Source organism: Lepisma saccharinum, chromosome 26, assembly GCF_977018435.1.
Source record: "Lepisma saccharinum chromosome 26, izLepSacc3.1, whole genome shotgun sequence".
NCBI lineage: Eukaryota > Metazoa > Arthropoda > Insecta > Zygentoma > Lepismatidae > Lepisma > Lepisma saccharinum.
In genome coordinates this window covers 2906808-2926018 of record NC_139254.1, presented here as the reverse complement: position 1 = coordinate 2926018, position 19211 = coordinate 2906808, and the positions used below count along the sequence as shown (strand labels likewise).

Below are 19211 nucleotides of genomic sequence, written 5' to 3'. Positions count from 1 at the left end.
GTATAAACGGGCCCAAAGGAAGAAATACCTTTTTTTTTTGTTTCGTCTAAAAAATTGTTTTAGTGGGCAACCCCCCTCAAATATCAAGATGAGGACAAATTTAAGTGGGCATTTGACCCCTATGTCCCCCTCCGATTTCCATGAAACTTGGCAGATATATAGAGGGGCCCAAAGGAAGAAATACGTGTTTTGTTGTTTCAGCTAAAAAAACTGTTTTAGGGAGCAAACCCGCCTCAAATGTCAAGATGAGGACGAATTGACGTGGGGATCATCTGACCCCTGTGCCCCCCTCCGATTTCCATGAAATTTGGCAGGTGTATAGAGAGGCCCTATGCCCCCTGTTTCTTCCTATGCCATATTTACGTAGTTTCGGGGTCAGATCCCCACTTCAATTTCTCCTAAAACCGTTTTTTTTAGCTGAAACACAAAAACACGTATTTCTTCCTTTGGGCCCCTCTATACACCTGCCAAGTTTCATGGAAATCGGAGGGGGAGACTTAGACCTCCCTTGTATGTGTATTAATTACAAATCGCGCACACATACTATATATATATGTGTATAAGTGTATATTATATATATATATATATATATATATATATATATATATATATATATATATATATATATATATATTAGCAGGTAACAATATGTTATAAACACATTCTTACTTTCCAAAGAAGCGCATGTGGGATGGCAAAACGGATCCGGATCTGGATATCCCTAGTTAGCACATCGCGCTGCGACGCCAGGGGTCCCGGGTTTGAATCCAGCTCGGGCCTGGTTGTTTGTTAATGCCCATTCATCAATTTCATCACTCATATCCATCTTCGCAAATTAGCCAAGAGGCACAAAACGCGAAGTAAAATCAAATCAATCAATCAACAAACACAAGAAGTCGAACGAGCGAGCGTTCCATGTGACCTTCAGAGCAGTGTAGCCAACCACGAAAACGAAATAATTCCCAAGGAAACAAATACCTGCCAATTTCCAACGCGGTCGCAACAGGATATATGCAAGTAGAAGTGCGGGGACGTATGGGTTACGGGGATGAGACCATTCCCCTTGGGCCATCATATTATGCACAGAATATTTTTCCCCAGATTTTTATAATGGAAATTTTCTCATCCTTGTATCGCTTCGTCACAGCAGCATTTGTCAATAGTTGAACCATTTTGTACGACTTTCAATCCATCCCGTTTTTCTCTCTAACTAACTGTTTAGCCTTCTTAAGCCTGAAGTTTTATGGCTGCAGCAACACAAGCCTTCCATCTGTCCCTATCCTAGGCAAGACCAATCAAATCTTTTCCATCCTTACTGATTTCCTTTAGGTCCATGTCAACATTATCCCTCCATCTTCATCTTGGCCTTCCTACAGGTCTCTTATCATCAGGTTTCCGAACAAGAATCCTGTAAATTCTCTTCCCTCTCCCATTCGTGCCACATGGCCTGCCCATCTAAGTTTTCTTGATTTATTTATTTATTTATTTATTTATTCCTTGTTTTGGATGGCGAAGTTAAGGCACAAGCCTTTTCTTCCACTTAACCATCTCTACATTACATTTTATAAATTGATTTTTATAGCTAACTGTATGTTAAATATATAAAAAACTAAATATTTAAGATACCAAGAAATGAAATCTATAAAAAACTAAGAACATTGAGATACCAAAAAAAATAAAAACACAAGAAAAAATAAAAGAGAAAGACGCAAAAAACATAAAAAATAAAGACAAAAATACATACACACTAAGTAAAAAAATACACGTAAAACATAAACACACACGCAACAAACATAGTCAAATTACAGAAAAAGTCGGTGGGTGTTGGTCCTACAAGTTTACACGAAGGTTTAATTTTACTTCCCTGTTTTCAGTTCTGGTAAGTTGACTCCAGAAGATGATTTTTTAATTTTGATTTAATTATTCTAATAATATCTGGAGGTTTTTTCCCCTCCATATTTCGTATTTGGTTGAATCTCCCATACAAAATTCCTGGGTGCGCCAATATGGTCCTTCTTGAATATTCTGTACTTAGTCTTACATCCTAAAATTCACATAACCTTGTACTTGCGTAACAGTTGTCTGCATGGGCCGTTCTACGTTAACCGTGATGACCAGGATGATAAGACGACAAGATTGAAACACCCACGCCCTGGCCGGGACTCGAACCCAGGACCACCGAGTGTACGCGAACTGGGCGTTCTCCTTTACCCCCATCACAAGGCACAAAACCCACTTCCAACCGATGCCACCTCGCCGGAGACAGCTTCATCAGCTGCCCACGTTTACGAGGGGGCAAAAACCGTCCAGGAAAACCCAGCACGCTCACATAATTCACCTGCGACCAACATAAACGTCAAATAGATTTGAGGGAAATTCATCTATTTCGGGTACTAAACCCTGCTTGACACAGTCGGCGGGAAGGGGCTCCACAAAAAAACTATGGACGGACATCTCTCTCGCGCGCGAACAGGTGTGGTCGATATATCGGCAGGTGATGCGACTATCGACCAATCTCCGCAGCTCCTGGTGGCGGCAATTGGTACACAGCAGCGAAAGGGGAAATGTGTAGATTAACTCCCAAGGAAGGCGACAATGGGACACCCGATCGTCCTGTATATATTGCAACCGTCATCCAGGAGGAACGGACGACCGCAACCGTGAAAGGTGCACTCAGTGAATGCACTCTATGAGTGGATCATTTTGTCACTTCGTGTGTATGGTGTATTCTGGTTTATTTAATGTCACTTCCCCTACTGTTCGCAGGTAGGCTATTTCGTAACTCGGCTACAGGAGATCCCAAGCTAGGAGTTCAGTAAAATAAGTATATTTGACAGAAGGTAAAGACGTTAAGATTCGAACAGTAACGAATGACTGATGCCTTTCTTCCACTTTTGGATAATCGCAAAGATGAGGATGAACTATTTATTTTTACTTTATTTTACTTCGCTTTTTGTGCAACTTTTGGCTAATTTGCGAACATGGGGATGAGTGATGATTTGATGAATGGACACTCACAAACATTCATGCCTGGATTCGAACCCAGGACCCCTGGCGTCGTAGCGCGCTGTGCTAACCACTCCGCCACGGAAGTCTGCGAGTAAGAATTATTTAATTTTTGTTAGGGTCGCTTTTCTTCCACTTTTGACTAATTGCGAAGATGAGGACGAGTGATGATGTGATGAAATTTATGAAGGGGCACTCACAAAGAATACCGATACCCACCCAGGAACTCGAACGCAGAACCCCTGTCGTCGTAGCGTGGAGATAATGATACAAAGACGTCTTCGTTTCTCGTGTTATCCGCGATTTATGGACTGAACAGAACAGCTTGCCATCCGCTACATACACGTATTGAGAAGAGAAAGAGGGTAGGAAATGTCCAGACATTGAACAGAATGATAAAGAAGATTACAGTGCACACAAGGGTATACGGCATATTGTCGTAAAAGAACCAGAGGAACGTATCTCCAAAAATACAGTTTTCAGTTTCGTTTAAATAACCTTCTCTGAAGAGCTCCATTTGGAGTCAGATGGACAGCTGAATGCTGTTATGTCGTATCTCCACTTTTTTGTCGGAGATGAGTTGTTGACGTTATCGTGTTCCTAACAGGTTAATGCGTCACGTTCCGAAGCGACGTATGTGGATGTCAAGTGGTGTGAATTATCAATAATAATAAAATGTTTGTGCAAATCTTGTGATGTACATAAAGTCCACATGAATCAAACTTTAATCAGCTCTCCTGTGAAGACACAATAGTATTCAGCCGGAGATACTGTATGCCGCTCTTACTACAAATGGATATCTACGGAGATACTGTATGTCGCTCTGACTACAAATCGATATCTACGAAGATACTGTATGTCGCTCTGACTTCAAATGGATATCTACGGTGATACTGTATGTCGCTCGGACTACAAATGGATATCTACGGAGATACTGTATGTCGCTCTGACTACAAATGGATATCTACGGTGATACTGTATGTCGCTCGGACTACAAATGGATATCTACCGTGATACTGTATGTCTCTCTGACTACAAATGGATATCTACGGTGATACTGTATGTCGCTCTGACTACAAATGGATATCTACGGTGATACTGTATGTCGCTCGGACTACAAATGGATATCTACGGAGATACTGTATGTCGCTCTGACTACAAATGGTTTATCTACGGAGATACTGTATGTCGCTCTGACTACAAATGGATATCTTCTCCGGAGATACTGTATGTCGCTCAGACTACAAATGGAATATCTCCGGAGATACTGTATGTCGCTCAGACTACAAATGGAATATCTCCGGAGATACTGTATGTCGCTCAGACTACAAATTGAATATCTCCGGAGATACTGTATGTCGCTCAGACTACAAATGGATATGTCCGGAGATACTGTATGTCGCTCAGACTACAAATGGATATCTCCGGAGATACTGTATGTCGCTCAGACTACAAATGGATATATCCGGAGATACTGTATGTCCCTCTGACTACAAATGGATATCTTCTCCCGAGATACTGTATGTCGCTCTGACTACAAATGGATATCTACGGAGATACTCTATGTCCCTCTGACTACAAATGGATATCTTCTCTGGAGATACTGTATGTCGCTCCGATTCCACTTCTAATCTTTAGCAGTAAGGTCTAATCACGTATCTCCAATTAATGACTTTCTAAGCGTCACACATATTCCTAAGAATAGATTATTTCCTCTCCCCTGTACATTTGATAAATTGGAGTTACGGCCCTTTGGTTCTCGTATGAGATATGTCACCTAGAGCAGGGCGGAATTTCTTGTAGCCCCTCTAGTGCTGGCCGTTTCCGGGTTCAGAATAAAGGGAAGTAGGCGAGAAGAAGAATGTCGCTTGTGTGACGCAGGCAGAGAGATGACAAATGGTGACGCGTTGGGAGAGATACGGCACGAGGTGGAACCACCAGAAAACTCCCTCACGAACTCCTCAGTCAGCACGGCAATTTCCCATTGCCATCTTCCCAATGCATAACGCCATCTCACCAACAAATGCTATTCCACTACAATCAACCACAAGTTCCCATACGTCTCCGTGGTTTAGTGGTTAGCGTAATCCGGCGCGAAGTCAGATGTCGATTCCAATTTTCTAATAAAGTTTTAATCATTAGGTTACATATACTGTATGCGCCAAAATATACAGTACTGAAATGAAAAGATGAACAAAAGTATAAGACATGTTACAATATAGTGACTGCTCTATACGCAACCCAAATAACAATCGTGCTTTTGGGTTGCATAACTGTCAGCAAACCTAAGGTTAGGTTAGGTTGGGCATGTGGAATGGACGATTGTCATTTGGGTTGCATATGGACCAGTCACCTTTTTCAAACTCGGTCCACCTTCACGACCGCTTCCGTATGAGCGGAAATAATGCTCAACTATGAATACTTTTTCCTCCGTCGAGAGACCCATTTCCAACAACAACTGCACAACACAACTTCCTTTTCACTACTGCGAACACGTGCAGCTGGAGCTATGCCCCGTCGACAAACGCAACCACGTGTTCGAGATGCGCGAGTTTCAGTACTGTATATTTTGGCGCATACCGTACTTAGTTGAGAAAGTAATTGTGTAAAAACAGGTCAACAGCGAAGGACAACGTTTTAGAAAAAAATACGATAAATGGAAGTCGTGAGGGACCTTATCACAAATAAGGATGGATTGATTGATCTGGTTGATTTGGTTAATCGCGAAGATGAGGATGAGTGATGATACGATGAAATTGGTGAAGGAGCACTCACAATGAACACCCAAGCCCAGCCCGGGATTCCAATCATGGACCCCTAGCGTAGGATTTTCGAATTTTATGTATATTTTTCTTTTGGTAGTCAGTTCTCATTTTGTCATCTTTTTCTACCTTTCATGTTCTTTTTTTTTTTTTCAATACTTGACCCCACCAACCCCTTCTTGGGCACGCCACTGGCGCCAGCAGAATTAGTTGCAGGTGTGTACACCCAGTTTATAATCATATTTTTGCTAACATCAAGTACTTTAAGAAGCATTCTTTTACACTTGCTTAAACAAATTACACATACTTCAATAGGGGAAAGTACATATGTAATTTGAAAGCCCAAGTGAGAAAACCGGGGTTGGGAGGGGCCAATGAAAAAAATAAATCTGGCGTTCGCCCCCTCTTCTCCGGTTATTTTGGAAAAAGGGCGCAAACTTTTGCATTGTCTTCAAAGAGTAGACCTTTTGGAACAAAGTGAAACTTGTTTCAAGTCCCTAGTTCTCATACAGGCTGAAATATGACGCAATATGTACAATCCTGCATTTTGGCTAAAAATAGCTAATTTGCATATTAGAGAAAAAGGGGGGGGGTTCTTCCACCTGACATTTCAAAGTCTTATCTCAACATCTGTCAGCGTTTACAACCTCACATACAAGTATGAAGGTCCTAAAAGCACGTGAATGTTGTAATCGGCAGCATGGGTCACATATGACCCATTGGCTGTTTTCGCCTATACTTTCTATGGGTCATATAGTATGACCCATTGGCTGTTTAAAGGTGAAACACACATGCTGTAATTGAATTTTTTTTTACTCACCGAACTCATGTGACTAATGTGCAATGGTAGAGTCCGAATAACAGAAATGTAGAGTTTAAACTACGTACAGTCGCCAGAGCCTCGTTAGTCTTCAGTCCAGGGTGTACTAACGTGGAAGTGAGGTTGACATTTGGGTGTACTACGTGGAAGGTCACCCCTTACGCCCCTTAAAATAATATCTCTTAGTAATTTAAATGTAAGAGGTTTTTAAGACACAGTAAATAAATTTTCGAGCCCGACTTCGTGACCTACCAAACGGCCCCTCGGCACCCAGCAGTGGGTCGTGCCCCATAGGTTGAGAAACGATGGTTTAAGCAGAAGTAACGAGAGAAAAAGGCACAAAATATGAATCGACTGAAGTTGTGGATGGAGTCAACAAACACAAGGTCAAAACAATAACAAAAACAGAGAATAAAACCGTTGATATTGTAAATGACTTCAGTAAACTTAATGGCAGTTCCGCACCGTGCGGTCTCAGGCACGCTGGTTCGAGTCTCCTGGAGGGAAGCGTAACAATTTTTCTCCTGAGATTTCGGCCAGTGTATGGGATCGGCGGCCACCTACCATCGCACAGTGATCCAGAATGCGAAAAAAGTCGGCAAAAATAGAACTTTTGAGTTTTCGGTAAGTGGATAAAACATTACCACTTCTGCAAACCACTAAATGGTGCATGAAACTGCCATAAATTTTTTCTCTAAATTTATTATTTGTTCTTCTTTTCAGGCCTCAAAATGGCGGTTAGTGAAAATGAAATTTCCGTACTATGTTTTGTAGTTATTTATAAGACTTGTAGTAATTATTTTTTCGCCGGACAATATAATTGTGCTAGGTAGACTCACAACTTCTCAGTAATGCACAGAAAAGAAACCCACATTTGAATTACAATAATTTATTTTTGACTTGAAAATACAAAAGTTATCTTGAGTTAACATAGTTCTCGCCGCTATTTCCCACAACGATTTCTAAAGAAAGGATACTTTAAAGTATTATGAAAACGACACGGGAGAAAGGTTTTGCTACTTTTTGCTATTTTTGACAAATTTAGCTAATTTGTGAACGTGTGCTCCGTTGTTAATAGGTCAGCTGGCAACCCTGAATCAAATTTGGTCACGTGTGCGCGCGCTAGGGTAATAGGTCGTCTCCGATTTCACTATCAGCTGATGCTTAATACATATAGAGGTAGTACAGTGTAACATAAATGTATTCAAACGTCCCCAACAACCCCTAACACCTCCTAAAACCTCCCGACATGAAACCTTTATTGACTGGCCTATTAGTTTTAATGTACTTCAAGTGTGTACTTTTTGTATAAAAATCAAAATAATCAATCTCATGATTTTGGCCAATTTTCTTCGCATTCCGGATCACTGTGCATCGTGAGGAAATCGGGGAGCTACGAATAAGTAGCGTCACGGAAACCTACAACAACGACTAGGGATTCGTCGTGCTGACCACACGCCACCCCATATCTGGATGATCGTTCCCCTGTGCTGAGGCATGTGGGAATAAGCCGCGGCAGTAGCTAGGTAGGCCTTTGCCCTGAAGGGTTGTTGCGCCACAGAGAAGAAAAACAACACAAACGAAGGACACGAAAGCCCGAAAATCATTCAATATCCAGGTGAATAGATGTACCATTCAAGTGCACAATTCAAAGGGGCCATAGGGCGCAAATCAGAATTATGACAGTGCAAGACAATCAAACGGTTATTTCGAAGGAGAACTTAGCGTCCCTTAGTGCTACACCAAGACCCATTCGCCGTCAGATTTATGCCCTCCACCCGGGTGAAAATGAAAATTGGCATGAAACACAAAACTGCAAGCGTGCGGGGAATGTGTAGCCACCTAGGCGATTTTTCATGCATTGTAAAAACCAAGATTATTCATCTATGCGCATAGCCATATCTTTACCTTTCTTCCGCTAGGCACCCGCTGGGGGCTCAGTGAATAGAGCAGCACGGGACCTTTATTCCGACCGCACCATTCTGCACGATGAAGCACGAAGGAACAATAGTTAACGAAGCGCCCCGCGCATGGCGTCCTCGGAGCATTGGAGGAAGAATGGCCACTTTGGAAGAGTGCGCAAGAGAGAATGAAGATTTTTCCTCTCTTGCCGAGATTAATGACAGGAAGTTGAAACAAAGCAGCAAAAATGCGAGAGGAAGTTCAAATTCGTGGCAGGGCACAGATTGAAAGAAGAAAAAGAGAAATGAGAAGGGATAGGGAAAAAGAATATAAAATAAAATAGAGAGAAAAAGAAGACAATAAAGAAGGAGAATAACACAGAGAAATTTATTGATTATCAGAAAATATATAACAGGCGCTCAGCCTATATACAGTTTTCTCCCGATAGTGATATAAACCCCTTTGCAAAAAACGAACTAATGTAATTTAGGGAATAAAACTAACTAACGTTCTAGGTTTCTTAAACCCGAAGGTTTATGGCTGCATCAAGCTTTCCATCTGTTCCTATCCAGGGCAACATCAATCCAATCTTTTCCATCCTTACCGATTTTCCTTAGGTCCATCTCAACGTTATCCCTCCATCTTCGTCTTGGCCTTCCTACAGGTCTCTTACCATCAGGTTTCCCAACCAGGGTTCTGCCCACGTACCCAATGATTTGAGGCTGGGTGAGTCCCAGAGTCGCCTTAGAAGGGGGGAAAAGGCCGAAAAAATTCCGACCTTAGATCACCCACTCCGGGAATCGAACCCGGGTCTCCCGCGTGGCAATACCGACTAGACCACCGCAGCTCGTACGCATATTAAGTGACGACAAATAAAAAATACTCCCAAACAGAGGCGTACATTCTGGGCTATCTAGGCTATCTGCAAAGCCCAGACTCGGGGAATAAAATACAGAAAAAAAATATCTATAAAAAATGTGTATAAAATTTTTCATTTCAATAAGAAGATGAACCTATTTCGTAGAAGTTGGAAACATTGCCCGCTTTCTTTGAATTCGCGAGACGGCTGGCCCAGCTGGCGGGCAACTCCACGGGGGTCAACGTGGTCAAGCTTGACAGGACAACGATCAATGTTGCAAACCAATTTTTCCCAGCATGCAATTTCCTCAGGATCGGAGAATTGTGGAGCCAAACTGTTACAGGAGAGAGAACAGGGTTGCATATGGCGGGGAAAACCCTCTGAACTTCCTCAACAGTCTGGGTCAATGTTGCAGACCAATTTTTCCCACCATGTAATCTAATGGGGAATTTTGAAGCCAAATTATCGCGACCAAAGGGAAAAGTGTCATGTGGCAGGGACAAGAACATAATTGAACTCTTGCAGAGGAGTTGAAAAAGAGGTCGTTGACCTTCAAACAACTAGAGATACAGTGGGGAGTAGAAAATTGTTGGCTGAGCGGGAATGGTTTACCGAAATGACAAGGACGAGTTCTAGTCTAGATCGCGTCGAGTGGTCTTTAATATTTAGAGGCAGCGTGTGAATACAGTAGTGAGTGGATTGTATTTTTGTGAATGATATGTGCTGTGTGTTGTGCAGTGAACTGAAATGGGGGACATAATTAACAAGCTGTCTTTTCGGCTTACGAATGACGATAAGCTCCAAATCGTTGTGGATTTTTTTTGTGTGTCCACTTTATGTACAGATAAGCTAATGGGGATCGGACCTACAGTTAAAGTGGTATCTAAACAACCATGCATCGAACCCGGGACCCCTTAGTTTCAAGGCAACGACTTTATTACTGCGCCAACAAGGAGTACCCGAACTTATAATCGTGAAAATAGGTAGGTTGAAATTTTATTTTTACTCTCGTATATAGGCCTACATAATATTTCACAATATGGGCCTCTTATTTATGCAAGTAAGAATGAAATTCTTGAAATCCTTTCCTTACTGACAGTGTACATTTCCATGTTTTATTTATGAGGTATATATTTTTAATCACAGAGTCACATCACTTCAACCCGCCACCCCAAATGAGTTTAAAAAACAAAAACACCCCCACAAGCAAATTTTTGTCCATTCGAACACTATGATATGGTGTGATAGCCCAGGTTCTTAACCCAGTATGCGCCACTGCTCGCAAAGGATCATGGAAGGAAGAAAGCACGGGATTGGAGAAAAGAAAAGGCTGCTGTAAATGGACCGGGATTACTTTTCCGATTAACTCAAGGTCGTGAACAATTTCTACCCAGTGGTAGCCAGCCACCCTATCAAAATTGGGAGAATGCCTGCAAAGAAGGAAAAAAAAAAAAAAAAAAAAAAAAAAAGGCGTGAGAATGTAAGTGAGAGGCGACAACGTTTGCCACCTGGTCGAAAGCGAAATAAAAACCCATCAGGAATAGTGCTGTTCCGTCTCTGAATCCGATAAGGCGAATTCGAAGCGCGCTGCCGTTTCGTGCAATTTCGTAAGAAATAGTCTTGGGCTCGAAAGAGACGTCACTGGGAGGGGAAGGAGGGGAGGCATCTGACACCTACGCGAAATTATGTATATACTTCACGACTAGAACATGCCGCTGCCATATTGTTCTGGAGCCAGGGTTGCCAGCGAAACCACGAGAAAATGTCTCTCTCTTTTTATTTTGTTATGGCTTCTTGTTTCGTGCTCGCAAGTGAAAATGCAAACTACATCATTCGACGTCTATAACTAATCTTGATAGCAGCTGTGTGTATGTACAGTGGGATCCGTGAGTATTACCATGCAAATTGTCCATCGCCATGTTCGTGCACTTTATTTGACCCAACACGAGTTTCAAGAATTAAAAGAAAACTCAAAACAAGCTGTTGACAACTTCTGCACAAGCATACATAAAAATCCATCGTTAAAAACACATAGGATGTAAGAGAAAAACTTATGAAAATAGTCATGGACAATTTGCACGGTAATACTCATGGATCCCACTGTACAACCAAAGCATAAAGAGCAATAGATTCTTTGTATACGTTTGATCACCACCGAGTTTTATCTACAAAGCACCTAGAAAAGCACATCGTTCTGAAAACACTAAAAATCCACCCCTACGATAGCCACAAACTGCCAGATTACGTATTCGCATGCGGTATTAATTGGACACTATCCATTGTCTAGTGCTATAACTATATTTATTCTAACGCTACGTTCGAAGAGAGCACTTCTTCTCTCGTCCTCAGGTGAAATTTCTTTTACCGTTGGTCGGAATCGAACCTACAACTGTCCTGTGAACTAAGATTATTATATTTAGTGTAATTCTCCACGGCAGCCCCAAGAATTCTGCACTAATTCTTGCTCCATTTATGTTATTTCTAATTCTTGAAAAAATTGACAAGGGAAAGCCACCTGCTAGAATGTTCCAGAACAACTTTCTAGTAGTCTGGAGGGGAGTAATGTTTGTGTGTATATATATCGTCCTGTGTTTGTACCTTGTTACATTTGTACTTGCTAGAGGTTTGAAACGTTACGTTTAGTTTATGTTTTATAATAAAATATTGAGTTTTCATATCATGGAAACAAGGCATAATGGTGTTCTAATTCTTCAGAAGAGAGCGTCTTCTACAGAAAAGGATAGGTGACCACAAGGAGCACACACGCAAGGGCGAAACAGATAGGTTAAGACCAGTAGAACACGCATGAGTGAATCACATAGAATTCAGTGGAGCAACGTAATATTACCACACAAAGAACCACATTCAAAACTAAGGAAAATCAAAGCAGCCTTCATAGCAATGGTCCAAAACACTACAAGACACCCCAGTCTAGATTTCAACCACATATGGTCCCCTCTCCTAAATAATTACAAATAGTAGCATAAATGGAGCAAATTAGTACACCTGTAGAGCATGCACGTGCACTCCGGAACGCGAATTTTTATTTTCCAGTCAACTTGTGAAAGCGGGTTTATTTCTTGCTCTCTGATTGGCTGTTGGAAAGTTACGATGCTCTGATTGTGAGAATATCTTATTTCCTATTTTCGGCGCAAATGTGCTGCTTTCTAATCTAATCTAACCTAACCTAACGTACAGTGCAAATAAGATATTCTCACAATCAGAGCACCGTAACTTTCCAACAGCCAATCAGAGAGCAAGAAATGAACCCGCATTCACAAGTTGACTGGAAAAAGAAAAAGCGCCTCCGGTAAAGCAAGGCCAGCAGTGCTGGCACACAGCATAACTGTTCCAAATTACTTCTTTAACTTTTGGTTTTTCATTATTTCTTCCGTGTTGCCTCAACAGATTCAACCTGCAAGACTCCAAGGTTCGTCATTTTCGGATAAGGGGCCATCCGAACCCTCTCGTGGCGTGTTGACAAAACATCTACGTAACATCACCCTGGCCAGGCTGTAGCCTGTAATGCCAGCAAGTGCCAGAAAAATCAACAGGCGACCTTGAAGGATCCAATGGGAGGATACGCTGTGTGGAGGGAAATTTTGTTTTATAATCGGTAAGGGCTGAAAGAAAGTCAGAGAGCCATCGGTTCAGTGTTTTGATAACTCCACGATTAAATGTCCAAGTGTACTGTATACTGTCAGCGATGTAGCATATCCATCAAGCTAGTAAAAATTTACATTCATAAATAAACTATAAAGTTTCAAAACACAGGAGAAACACAAAAAAATGATTGCTGACATACGGATGATATATTCTATGTGAAGATAAAGGTTTCAGAGCGTTCGGTCTATTAAGACACCTAACATGTCCATGGACACATCCGCCAGTCAAGAGTTGGTAAAAATCGCTGGCCGCGGTCACACTTTTTTTTCAATGGATTTGCGAGGTGTTTTTTCGGGCGGGTGAATTTCTATTTGTTTGCTTCAAAAACTTTAGTGTTGGCATTGTTCACTATTTACTATGGAAAGAACTACGTGGTGTCAAAGTGGATTTGTGAATATTGCAATGTGTGAAATCTTTAAAATTGTTTTCAATCATCCGCGATCGTCTGTTGCGTTACGTTTGATTCAGAGACGTTAAGGAAACAGTATCAGGAAGAGCGCTCATTTTTTCATTATAACGTACCATGTAGAAGCACTGAATTCTTCCTATTTTTTTTCGGAACCTGCTTCCCCAACGGAAAATGTCACCGCACGCCACTGCTTTAGAGGTGCTCTCTCAAAACATAGTGTCAGAATAAATATTGTTTAAAGCACTAATGTCCAATCGCAACACAATTCACAGATACGGGACACGTCGTCACAACGAGCTCGACATTCCTCACCATTCCACTACGCTAAATGCCTCATCTTTTTCTATATCTGCCCCGAAAGCATATGCACTACCAACAAATGTTAAATCCATAAAACTCAATAAGTTTCAAAATTAAATTGGAAGTAATGCTTCTACAGGAACAGCAGCAGAACAGTTGCACATACTAGAAGTGAACTGGCACTCAACTAACGACAAAACACTAATATTCTCTGTAACTATTGGAATTTTATTACTATTTTCAAATTATTATTATTATTTACTTAAAGCAACCTTATATTAACATTCACAATTGTATTTTTTTCGATATTTCTCTACTCATATATTTTTCTCTACATTCGTATTTTTTAATATTTCTGGCTCTTTCACATTTATATTATTTTATGACTAATATTACTATAATGACTATACTTGTAATTGTAGGTAATGTGAAATTCTTTATTTCTATAGTTTAATCATTCTATCTGTATTCATGTATTATCATATTATAGGTATATACTTAATTTTCTTATGTAGCTCATGACAAGGGTTAGGAGGTAGAGCAGCCTACGGCTGAACCTCGCCCGCAAGATAAAGGATTATTATTATTATTATTATTGCATGCTAATGTAGAACGAACATTAGAGAACTATTAGATTACATATTCCTATTGGTGAGCCCAACTTAAGAGTTCAGTATGGGGCTTATGGGAACAGTGTTGCCGCATGGTGCGTAGTGGAAGAAGGCTCCGGCGTGCATCGAACTTCTGCTGTAGTACACGCCGCAACAAAAGTTAGTGATTAACGGAACAGGTACTGTTCAATACAAGAATACAAATCCTTTCGCCATGATTTGATGGGAAGCTGTTCTTTCATGCGGCTGTGGTACAGAGTAATGACGGTCCATGGAGGGAGATTTGCAAATAACTGTTCCCGAATATACTTGTCATACGTCTTGCTGTCCATTTCATCGTGTACGTTGGCCGTGTTTTTTCCCTTTAAGTCCACTTTTTGCACAGAAAGGCTAATCGGGACTGGACCTACAGTTTAAACTGGGATCCGAACCACTATATGCCTCCAAAGGGTATCAAACCAGGACGTTACCACTGTGCCATCGGGGAGGCATGTTTCACACTTATCGGCATGTTTCACACTTATCGGCACACTGTCTTGTTTGAGACAAAACCGTGTTCATTACCGGCATGCACCAAAGCAAATCTCTCCCCCCGAGCTGTAAGTGCTCGCAAACAACTCGTAAGACCGCACAGAAAGTCTTGTTGTGTCTTTATTGTTTTGTCCCTCTATTCGTTTTGCACAGCAGCAGCTCGACAGTCATAGGCGGGTCTAGATCTTTTTTTCTAGGACGTGCACAGAATATGCTGTAAGCATTACGTAATATTGGAAATATAATGTGCAGATTTGCCATCTTCTCCTGCTGTTGACCCTCTTCTTTTAGGAATACTTATCCAAGGGGGGGGGGGGGGGTTATGACCAGCATATACGCCCATTGGACACGTCACGTCATTCACATCAATATAATTGCAAGGGTTCGTTCTAGGTGTAATTTGTGGTCAGATGAACTAATCGGAACTGAGCCTTCAATGTATAATTCATCCTAGAATGTACCTCCGCCAGGAAACTGAACCCAGGGTCCTTCGATTATAAGGGGATAGCATTAGCAGAATTTCCGTCGCCGCATTAAAATCAAGTGATCCAGGGTTCGATACCTGCTGGAGGCACATAGTACTTCGTATCTCACATAAAACTGTAGGTCCAGTCCCAACTAACCTATCTGCGTATAAAATTGGACTTAAAACTCAATCAATCAATTATTAGTAGAGGTGTGAAATAAAAGGAGTTATATTGTATTTTTACTCATATGAAGGATAATTACAGAAAGGAGACTGACATTCTTTTAACTATCTAGGAAAAATGGCTCGATCATTTTTTTTATCTTTTAATATAACGCTCTCAATACTTTTCAAAATAGTTAGTCATCATTTTGGGAGGGGCAAGTGAACCTCCTCCCGAAAAATCCGGCAATGTATTATATACAATGTGCCTGCGAAGTTTCGCCGCACATCGCCTCGTATTAAAGTTATATTCGAAGTCGTTATCTCTTGACGTTTTTTCTGCTCGTTTGGTGTTGCAAGAGGACCTTTAATCGCTTCGCTATTAATTTTGTAAACAGTTTTGATCGAAATTCCAGTCGTTTCAGCATTTTCGCTTGCAGTCCAACTAACACTTTTACCGGGATTTTTCTGCTTGAAGTATATTTATATTTATTACAATTTGTCTCTCTTTACTTGTAAGACTCTGGACACTTTTATGCTTGATAATACCACATCTTGCCATTTTGCTGTTGTAGAATAATTATAATAATAAATTCCTTCAAGAAATACCCAAAATGAGAAAGCGCGACGCAAACAACAAACCACTTGACTCCCGACAGGAGCCTATTCACGAACTTTTGCCTGGCCATTCCCCGCCCCCTTCCCTCTTCCCAACATGTGTTTGCAGCAAGTGGCAACCGTCGGACGGCTGTTAGTTTTAACTCCCCAAATCGCGGTAAACACAAGAAAGGAAAACGTCTTTTTTTGATGGTCCGAATTGCAAAAGAATGTGTAAACCATCAAACCCTTACATTTCCTCTGGTTTTAGCTGATTTATTATTTTCTCTTCGAATGATAACGACTTTTGTTTCTGACAGAAACACACTTGTTTAGGGGTGGTGATCTCAAAAGTAGAGGAGAGGAGGGTATTATGGAATAGTCGGGAAATATGGAATACCAAGGTTTTGGCTCTATTCGGTGCTGCTATCACGTGAGAATACCATGAACTACTCAAGAAAGACTCCCATGATGCAGTGCAGTGAGAGCTGACCGCTTGTTGTTGTGTTACCACTCGCTACAGAACAAAGTGTGTTTCGTGATTTTCAAGAGTTTTTGCAGGTAAGTTTTTAAACATTTTAACCTACTAGTACACATGTGACTGGAACATTGATGTTAAGCATAATATACACTAAAAGAATTGTAGTTTGTTATACTGTGGTCGTTTTTTAGCTGACAATGTTTTGTCCATCCGTTTAAAGGTTCATTTTCCAAGATGGCGTGTCGGGTATTATAGAATACTAGGTATTTCATAATACCCGACGTAAAAGTATAGTATTCCATATAACCCGACAAAATATACTGAATAAAAATTTAGTTAAAAAATGAGTTTTGCGTATAATATTGATAGCTAAACAACAATTATTACTACTTACATAAATAGTAATATAGCCTAATTTAAAACCAAAGTACATTTTTTTAAAAGCTAAATCCATTTGAATGAGTTGAGTTTGAGTTGGTGTTTTAAGTCCACTTTATGCACAGTAAGGCTAATCGGGACTGGACCTACAGTTTAAAGTGGGATCCAAACCGCTTGTGCCTCCACCGGGTATCGAACCCGGGACCCCTTGATTACAAGACAATGACGCCACCACTACGCCATGGAGAAAGGCCCTCATTTGAATGAAAACAAAACACAATTTTTCTGTTATTTGAAAATTAGTCTACAGTCTAGACCTACAAATAATTTGTTTTAAGATGTGTTTTATCTATTTAAACCTACCCCCCCCCCCCCTTAGTTGCAAGAGTTCTAAATAGTCTGTTTTTTTGTTTTTTTTTCAGATATGCCTAGAAAGAAGGAAGATGAGGGAAAGAAGCGAAAGCTTTGGTGTGAGACGCAGATGGCTAAGGCTATAGAAGCTGTTCGTGAGAAGAAGATGGGGTACCTTAAGGCGTCCAAGGAATTCCAGGTTCCCAGAGCGTCTCTCTTCCGCCTTGTCAACAGTAAGGAGAAAAATGCAAAGGTAGCAGCCTCAACTACTCTTGGCCGTAAGCCAGTTTTTCCTAAACAACTAGAAGACAAGTTACAAACATATTTAGTTGAGATGGAGGCCATGTTCTATGGGCTCACAAAAAGGGATGTCTGCAGTCTTGCCTATCAACTTGCGGTTCGCAATAACATACCCCATCCATTTAAGGACGAAACTGCTGCCAAAGACTGGTTCTACGCTTTTATGAAAAGGAACCCGAAACTTTCAGTTCGTAAACCCATGGGTACATCTTTTGCCAGGGCCAGGGGATTTAATAAAGAAGAAGTAGACAAGTTTTTTGACCTGATCGATGTTGTTTTCAAAAAACACAACTATCCTCCTAACAGGATATTTAATGTAGACGAAACTGGTTTGTCTGTGGTGCAAAGTAAAGTTCCTCATGTAGTAGGCCTAAAAGGAAAGAGACAAATTGGGTCCCTTACTTCAGCCGAAAGAGGTTCTCTCGTAACCATCATTCCCTGTATGAGTGCAGGAGGTGACTTTGTCCCGCCTCTTGTGATATTCCCGAGGAAGAACATGAATGAACAACTTCTTAGAGGTGCTCCACCAGGGACCATCGCATCGTGCCACCCGTCTGGTTGGATACAGACAAACATTTTTACTAAATGGTTTAAACATTTCATTGATGTAACAAAACCCTCAGCTGAGTCACCTGTCCTGCTTCTCCTTGACGGCCACACAACCCACAAGCGTAACATTGACGTAATTAGTTTAGCAAGGGAAAGTCATGTTACGATTGTATGTCTACCTCCCCACTGTTCGCATAAAATCCAACCATTGGATAAAACCTTTATGAGTCCATTAAAGTCTCACTATAGTGAGGAAGTGAGATCTTTTTTAAGGCATAGCTCAAGGCCCTTGAGTATTTTTGATATGATGGAACTGTTTGGCAGGGCCTACCTTAAAGTACAACGTGGGGACATAGCAGTAAACGGCTTCAAAGTGACTGGTATTTATCCTGTCAATAGAAATGTTTTCAGCAGTGAAGATTTTATTGCTTCTACACTCACTGTTCCTAGGCCTCAGACTATGACACCCACAACTGACCCTCTTCCATGTTCGTCTACCAGCTCTGATTCACCTCAACCCTGTTCTCCCAAGAGTCCTGATGTGGTTGTCCCTGGTACGTCTAAGTCAACAAATTTTGTCCTACCCATAGAGATATCACCACCACCTCCAAAAAAGCAAAAGTCAAATAGAGGCAGGAAAGCTGGATCTTCTTCTATAATAACCTACTCCCCATATAAAACACAGTTAGAGGATGAACTGAAAGAAAAGGACAAAAAGAAGGAACCAGAAGCTTCAAAACAACAAAACAAACCGAGCATTCAAAGACCCCCCTTCAGAAATTAAACTTAGACCGACCTTCTAGACCTAAACCTAAAAGAGATGACTCCAGTGTTAACAGCGATGCATCGATCCATTCTGATGTATCATCTGTAATGGACTTCATGCCCTCAACTAAAGAACCGGAAAACAAAGACGCTGAATGTATCTTCTGTAACGGAAAATTCTCCGAAGATCAACGCGGGGAAATTTGGATTCAATGCTTCAGCTGTTCTCTGTGGCTCACCTTGACTGTACCGGAGCAGAGAAAGAAGATTATATCTGTGACTTTTGTAAATAGACT

At 41.0% G+C, this 19211-nt stretch overlaps 2 protein-coding genes across 3 annotated transcripts in view; one reads left to right on the top strand and one right to left on the bottom strand.

Annotated features, from left to right (window-relative positions):
* The window catches only part of heph (polypyrimidine tract-binding protein 1 heph), a 1248713-nt gene that overhangs the window by 859384 nt on the left and 370118 nt on the right, over nt 1-19211 (bottom strand). The gene's annotated exons all lie outside the window — the stretch shown is intronic.
* Nucleotides 17375-18934, top strand: LOC145979356 (uncharacterized). The gene has a single exon (XM_083112220.1). The coding sequence runs from the start codon at nt 17375-17377 to the stop codon at nt 18932-18934; it is 1560 nt and encodes a 519-aa protein (XP_082968346.1).